This window comes from Gracilinanus agilis, chromosome 6, assembly GCF_016433145.1.
Source record: "Gracilinanus agilis isolate LMUSP501 chromosome 6, AgileGrace, whole genome shotgun sequence".
Taxonomy (NCBI): Eukaryota; Metazoa; Chordata; class Mammalia; order Didelphimorphia; family Didelphidae; genus Gracilinanus; species Gracilinanus agilis.
The window spans coordinates 16,029,360-16,037,147 of record NC_058135.1 but is presented as its reverse complement, the minus strand read 5'-3'; the positions used below and the strand labels follow the sequence as shown (position 1 = coordinate 16,037,147).

General features: G+C 47.8%; 1 protein-coding gene across 1 annotated transcript in view; it reads right to left on the bottom strand.

The window, feature by feature from the left end:
* Positions 1–2,582, bottom strand: part of MTMR7 (myotubularin related protein 7) — a 67,066-nt gene extending 64,484 nt beyond the window's left edge. The window contains exons 1-2 of the mRNA XM_044681129.1: positions 2,577–2,582; positions 644–766 (exon numbers count right to left, since the gene is read on the bottom strand). Of these exons, the coding sequence (XP_044537064.1) occupies positions 644–766; positions 2,577–2,582 (129 nt within the window). The remainder of the gene's footprint in view (positions 1–643; positions 767–2,576) is intronic.
* Between the last annotated feature and the right edge of the window lie 5,206 nt (positions 2,583–7,788).

Sequence of the window (7,788 nt, the reverse complement as noted above, 5' to 3'; positions counted from 1 at the left end):
AGAGAGAGAGAGAGAGAGAGAGAGAGAGAGAGAGAGAGAGAGAGAGAGAGAGAGAGAGAGGAGACTGGGTTCCCCTTTTATTTTTCTCTCAGAAAAGAGGGAATACTATGGGGTTGGAAAAGCTCATTTTCTAGACTTTTGAGAACAAACACCTTTCCAGTCCTTGGCCACTGCAGCCGACTCCCAGAGGCCTTAGGCTAGTGACAGGGTCTGGCGCCAATGGCACCACAGGCCAACAGAGGCCACCCGGTCCACTCCCCCACTTCTTAGAGGCCAGTTGGTCCAACCTCTTCATTTTACAGAAGAACAATCCAAAGCCCAGCAGGGAGCACCTACAGTAAGTGGCTGGCAGTCCTTGAACCCAAACCCTCTTCCTCCCAAATCTATTTTCTTTCCCTTGAACCCCCCGAGGCTTCGGCTGGTCATCTCTGGCCTCCTTAACCAGAAGGGTCCCGCTTTCAGCACGGGGCGGGGAGGAGTTTCCACAGGCTCCACCCCTCCCACGGGCACGGCAAGATGGCAGCCTCGGGAAGAAGAGGAGTTCACCAAACAAACCCGGAAGCAGAAGTGGCCCGAGGCTACCAAAATCCACCCAAACACTTCCGGAACAAGCAGCGGTGGCGGCGGTGGGGAGAGTACGCACCCAGGTCTCTTTTCTGGTTTCGGGCACGTTCTCCACAAAGATGACGTGCGTGGCCGTCAGGTACAAAGTCCCCAGGACTGGCTTTTTGGAAGACGTTCGGTCCATCAGACGGACGTTCTCTACCTGGACAGAGAAACCAGTTTCTAAGAATGGAGCGTCTGGTGCCAAGGGAGTCATTAAAACGGGCGCCCGACCAGAGCTTTGTGGAGCGATGTGCCGCCCGGCAGCACGGCCCGGGCCTTCTCCTGGGAGGTTAGGGGGAGGGTCGCTGTTTATTTTTATGCATAAATCAAAAAGATCCCCCAGGAGCCATGCCAGGCTGAGGGGCGGGGCCCCAGGACCCTCCCTCAGAGGCCAGTCCCAGGACGCCCAGTACATGGCGTCTCTCCCGAGGGAGCTCCTTGAGGATAAGGACTGTCCTTTGTCCTCCCTGCGTCCCCAGCACTTAGCTCAGGGCCTGGCACACAGCGGGTCACCTCCCCGCTGGCTTCTGGGGGTCTCTGCTTGGCACTCCTTTGCCACCCTGCCCTGGGGTGGGGGTGGGGCTCAGTGTCTTCAGGAACGGGCCCTACGGAGACCTTTCCTCAGGGTCCCTTGGGGCGAGGGGGGGTAGTTGGAGCCAAAGGGTCTGGTTCCCCAAATTCCAATTCCTCCCTTTCCCCCCCCGCTCCTCCCTTTGGCCTTTGTTTCCAGGGAGATCTCAGAATTTGGAGACAGGAAGAGCTGAATTCAAATCCTGATTCAAACATACCTCCCGACTGTAGGAGCCTGGACAAAGTATTTAACCTTTCTGTGTGGATCGAGTGCCTAGTCTAGTCAGGAAGACTCATCTTCCTGAGTTCAAATCTGAACTCAGACCCTTTGTGGTGATAAGACAAGTTATTTCACCTTGTTTGCCTCAGTTTCCTCATCTGCAAATAATCTGCAAAATTAGTATTTTTTAAGGCTTAAAAAAATCTGTTTAAAAAAATATGTAAAATAAAGGCATGGTAAACCACTTCAGTATCTTGGCCAAGAAAACAACAAATGGAGTCATGAAGTGTGAAACATGACTGAAAATAACTGAATGACAAATCTCAGTTTTCTCATCTGTAAAAGGGACAACAATAGCATCTAATTCATAGGACTCTCACCGTGAAACAGTGTGTGTAAAGCATCTGGCAAATATAAAAAGGCTCCTTCAATGCTCCCTCTGATTACGCATATTTTTAGAAAGAGATTTTATTTTCCCAATGACATGTAATAATACTTTTCTACTCACATTTTCTGAGGTTCTAAGACCCAAATCATCTCTATCCTCCCCTTCCCTCCCTCCTGTGGGAGACAGTAGGTAATTTGATCTCGGTCCTACATATTACACAAAATATATTTCCATTCAATATTATTATTATTACAACTACAATCCTGACCCCTTCAGACCTAGAAGGCTGCTCCTTTCCCACACTGCTCCTAGTTCTAGCCAAGGCCCAGTTTCCCTTTTCTCTAGCACCAACCTTCAAATCTGCCTCAGCTTTGGGGCACTCTCAGTTTTCACCAAGGCTGCTCATCACTAGGGCCCAAAATGAGTGTGAGGGCACAACATGAGGTACAGAGGGAAGAGGAGGCCAAACAGAAGTTTACTTGGTTGGTGTGGGACATTGGAATGAGATCCCAGGATTGGGAGCTGGATGAAGCCATACCTAGAATTTTACAGATGAGGAAACTGAGACCCAGAGATGAGGGTGATTTTTTTAAGATTTTTTTTTTTTTTTACTAAGCAAAGCCTGTCTTCCATCCAAGGCCCTATGATTCCAAATGATGGGCTCTTTATAGTCCCCCCACCACTGCATAAATTAATTTTTAAATGACCTAATAATAATGAAACCAAGGAAATCTCCCACAAAGTCAGGAATCTACTGGTGGAGAGGCTTTAGAAATATAGGCCTTCTAGTACCTTCATGGTAGTTACAAACTGGGTTCAATCATCAGAAAAAAAAGAAAATTTCCCCAAGTATTTCAGCTATTTATCTCAGAGTTTCTGCTCCCAGTGCTCTATTCCAAGGAGGACACTACTGCGGCCAAAGAAAAACCAGCAGGATCCAAATGGTGTGGCCCCACTATTTGTGAGCACAAAGGAAGAGAAAATACCTGCCTGGTGATTGATAGAGGAGGGCAAAACAGATTACAGCCCTTGACTGTACAGGGATGTTTCTGGGCCAGAGGGACAGTCAATAGGAAAATTCAGAGGAACACGTTTGGAAGACCTGTCTGGAGTGAGGGCGAATGATGAAGGCAGCACCACTCAGGCACCCCAACAACATCATAAATCGGCTAAAGATGATGGGCAGGATTGGTACAGCAACTAAAGTTAAGACAAAAGGACATCAAAACAGCCTGGTCCAAGACAAGGGTAAGTGCCAGTACTGGAGTGCCCAAGTGAAAGGACATTTCCATTCTATCCTCCTCTCTTTCCTAGAAATCTTGAACTCCCTCCTGCATCAGTTCAGGGGTGATCTCCAGGAAGCCCCTCCTGATTACCAAAGTCTAGTACTTCTGCCCCCCTCATTACATGGCACACACTGCTCCGCTTCCATAGTGAATCCCCCCAACAAAGTATCCAGAGGACCAATTTTCCTTTTCTTTCTATCCTCAGTGGCTAGTCCAGAGGAGGGGCTTTAGGGAAGCATCTGGATTGAAGGTAATAACTACTTATCACTTTTCCAGGCAATATACTTTGTAAAAAGGTTTATTTAGGGATTTGTTGGAAAGGAGCAATTTCGTTCAAACAAAATGGATCCACAAAAAGGAGATCAAAGGGCTTCGAGGATGACTCTATGGAATGGGACAAGGTAAGCTGAAGGGGCAGCTGCAAGCCATAACTGGATTTTCCCATGTTTCCATATAAAGCCTGGAGGCTGCTGTTGGGAAATTGCTTCCCCGAATGTGGCCACAACCCCTAGAGTTCCCAAGTCTGCTCTCCTGTGGGAGCCCAGCTGTTGGGGGCCTTGTCAAAGGGAGAGGAAAGGGAGGGAAAGCCAAGAAGGGAAACACCAGGAGAGCATCCAGCCCTTGAGATGACTGCGCTGACTTGCAATAAAGAATGTGACTTTCCCAGCCACATGAGATCATGTGAGAAATGAGGAACAAAAAAGTCATTTTTTAATTTTGAGAACAATGACAAGCAATGGGGGTCAGGGACTGGGCCCATCACCTGAGCCAGAGACATCAGGGTGGTGGCCTTGAAGCCAGAACGGGATGCCCCCAAAGGAATGCCTGTCCAGTGGCTTCCACACTGCCCTCAGAATACATGAAGTCTCCTCCATGTCCAGGTTCCCTGGGGAAATTGTGGGGGAAAGTCTTTAATCTGATTCCTGTAGAGGGGAAGAGATAGCCACAATACTTCCTCTACTTACCAAGAAGGTATCAGGGTTTTAAAAAGGTCCCAGGCAGGGGTGGAGGCCTCTTACACCCTCCTCCCTCCACAGTACCTAGGACTGTGTGTTAGCACACCTAACATCTGTCGGTTTTCGTCTTTTATTTTCTAAGAGGACCAATGACATCATGGGGGGATATCTTGACTGGTGCATGAATTGGACCAGTGAGGCATAAAGGCCTCAGCCTCACTCTCTCTTCCAAGATCATTCTGGTCCAGTGGCAAGACAGAAGTCAGGATCACCGAGGATGGCTCAGGATGCAATGGATGATGATAAAAGAAATACCTAGTAAAGCACTTCACATTGCCACAACAATACTATAAATGGCATTTATAAATAAATATATTAAATATATAAAGAGCACTTTAAGGTTTGAAAAGCACTTTTCAATATCTCATTTTTTTCACACCACAACCCTAGAAGGCAGGTGCTAGTATTATCCCCATTTTATAGATGAGGACATAGAGAATGAGGGTTGAGATGGTTTGCCCAGGGTCACATGGCTGTCTATTTCTAAGTATTTGAGGCAGCATTTGAACTCAGGTTTCCAGACTCCAAGTTCATGTGTTCTATGCACTACTCTGTCAAGAGATCATGAGCAAGAAGAGAGCAGGGGTGACCAGGTGAACGTCTGAAGCCCTTTTTGGCCAGCAGCAACCGGACATTTACATGTTTAACCATGCCCCTAAGCCGCCTCGGATTCAGCCCTGGGCTTGTATTAAGCTCAGAGCCCACAAGTCCTCAGTCTTTCCTACTGGTGGAGGCGGTGGGGAGAGGGTCCAGGGGGAGATCGCCACATCTCCGCCAGAAGAACACATGCTCCGGCCAGTCCCACCAGGCAAGCAAAAGCGTCCACGTCCAAGCTGGCTAGAGCCAGACTGAATGTGTCTGTTACCAAAGCCCCAGCCTATGTAGAAGCGCTAAGGATCAGCACCAGGTTGGCCACAAGGGGCCCAGAGACTCCACTGACCCAGAGGAACCACAATCTGGGCCCAGACCATCCAATGCCATGAGATGGCAAGCTGGAAGGAGGAGGGAGCTCCTGGCTCCATCCAGGAGGAAACTGGACCCCAGTGACCTGCCCAGGATCCCCTGAGGGGGAAGTGGCCAGGCTAGATCTGAACCCAGGTCTCTTGATTCCACATTTAGCCCTCTCTCCACTGTCCCAATGCTGGGACATACGTGCCAGCCACAGTGCTGTGCTCTCAGAGGATGCCTGCATCCATGCGTTCAATGGGAATTGTTGTGAGGAAGATTAGATTAGGTATTGATTATGTATTGATTAGGATGTACCTAGCAGGAAGGAGCTGGAGCTGGGAATTCCAGGTAGGAATGAAGGAGGAGGAAGTGTGTCTGTGCCCTGAGTGAGGACTCCATTAGTGGTGGGTAAAAACTGTTGCCAGCCTGGGAGACCTCAGAGCAAAGGACACCCTGTTTCCTGTTTTCCCCTGGGATCCTGAGTGTGGCATCTAGCAAAAGGACAGATCTACAGAGCCAAGGGAGGAGGAGAAGTTTGAGAACTGGTGGACAGTGCTTCAAGCAAAACCTTCTCTACTTGGTACCTGAGACAACCTAGCTCCTGGCATCCAGAGATCATCAGTGGATTGCAGTGAGAATCCCAAAGCCACTAAGTCATAGCTGCACTCAAGCCTGGCAGGTTCCAGGTTAGAGGCAGAAACCCAGAGACTCCATTTACAGCTCCTTGGGCCCTGTTAGTTTAGATCACTAGATTAGTATAGTAGAATAAGTCCTTCCCTGTCCCTGTGGGTTTTGTTATTAGGTGTTAAGGTTTTAGAGTAGACATTCCTATCCCTCCTTTTTTGTTCCTAATTAAACCCAGTTTCATCCTGTAACCTTGTCTGTTGAATTTAAGGCCTCTGGCCAGAATGACAGTTGGCTGTTATTTTTCAGTTGGGAGTGGCTTAGCTGTACAAGTCTTCAACGTTCAGTTTTAGTCTCTCTTAAATCCCAGAGTGTGTTCCCACAAACCCCTTAGTTAATTTATAATATCCCTGGTGACCCCATTACCTTACATATAATTTCCTACAGAATCGGCACCTGGGACCTGGGATTTTATTAGGATAAGAACTTCTGGGGGAGGAAATGCTGTCTAATATGTCTCAAACTTTGGGACTTGAATAAACAAATCCAAATCACTAAGAAGAGAAATGTCAACCAACCTAATAGAATAATACTGTTTCATTAGAAATCTATGACCGAATTCAGAGCAGCCTGGAAGATGGGCGTGGCCTGAGGCAGAGTCAGGAGGACAATATGGCATCATGCCCCTCTCTGGTATCCTGGTCACCCCACCGCTGCCCCTCAGGGACACTCAGCTTGGCAGGATGGCCCCAAGGGTCCCTGGCTGACTTTTTCCTTTTTCTGATCTGAGGAGAAAGAGGTGGCTAGATTCATGACTGGTGGTAAATGGTCTGAAGGTCCTGGGAGGTCTGAAGGACAGCAGCCATCATTTCCCCAGAGCATCAGAGGCTGAAGGTCTATTCTGTGACCTTTTGTGTCGCAGGAAAGAAGCCTGGCCTCCCTCCCGGGTCAGTCCTTAGGAAGACCGACCCAAATTTGGCTGCTGGATTATATAGAGCCCTGCTGAGGTGAAAGGTCGAATGGCTAACCCACAGTCCTCTGTACTGTTTCAAGGCCAGAAAAGGTTTCCTTATTAGCTTTGCAGCTGATTGTAACCATAATTGTAATTTAAGACTGAATTCTGTTAGTTCCGATAATGCTTGCCATGATTAGCATTTCTTTCTTGTGTAGGAATAAAATACCTGTCCCAGACCTGTTTCATATTCTACAACAAGTACCTCTCTCACACTTCCCTCCCACTGGGCAACCCCATTAGACTTACAAGTCATAATGGTCACTATAATAAGCATTATCCTCAGCGTGCCAGGCTTGGGAGATTAACAAGCCATCAGAAGAAAGAACGGGGAGCTCAACTCCCTCACTCAATTAAAAGTCAGGCTTCTCCAGGATAGAACCTGCTCCACAAACAATAGCCGGTACAGTACAGCAAAGGGCATGTGCCCTAGCCCTGCACACCCAAATGAGCAGTCATCTCACTGTCTCTATGCTAAAGACATATATTAAAATACTATATATACAAAACCAAGTCACAATCATTTGGGAGGGAGCCATTAGCTTCTGAAGAGACCAGGAAAGGTGTCATGTCAAAGATGATGCTTGAGCTCAGCTCTGAAAAAAACTAGGCCTCATCAGAGCTGGAAGTGAGGAGGGAGAGACCCCAACATCCCACCAGAATGAGGGATGGCTAGTGCAAGGGGGGTGGGACATAGAAAGGATGGGTCAGTCTTGGTTCATTCTGAGCTTTAACACTCCTGAAATGATTCTTTTAGGACTGGGTCACATTCAAAAATGGAAAGAGAACAGAGTTTGCAGATTCTAGGCCAGTGACCTTGACTTGGATTCCTTAGGACACTCTAGAATGGGTAATTTCAGAGAAGGGTGAAAAACATCTAGACAGAGAAACATATTCTCAAAATGGGAACTGAGCAGGTCTGACTATTCCTGTTCCCAGGGACCATCGTCCCATCTACCCCCAAACAAAGGGCTGGTCTCTTCTTTCCTGAATATGGAGTGGGAACTTCTCAAGAGCAAGAGCTATTTTGTGCCTTATTTGTAGCCGCAGCTCTTAGCATAGTGTGTGGTACACAGGAGACATTTAATAAGTGATTGCTGACTGATTTGACATATCAC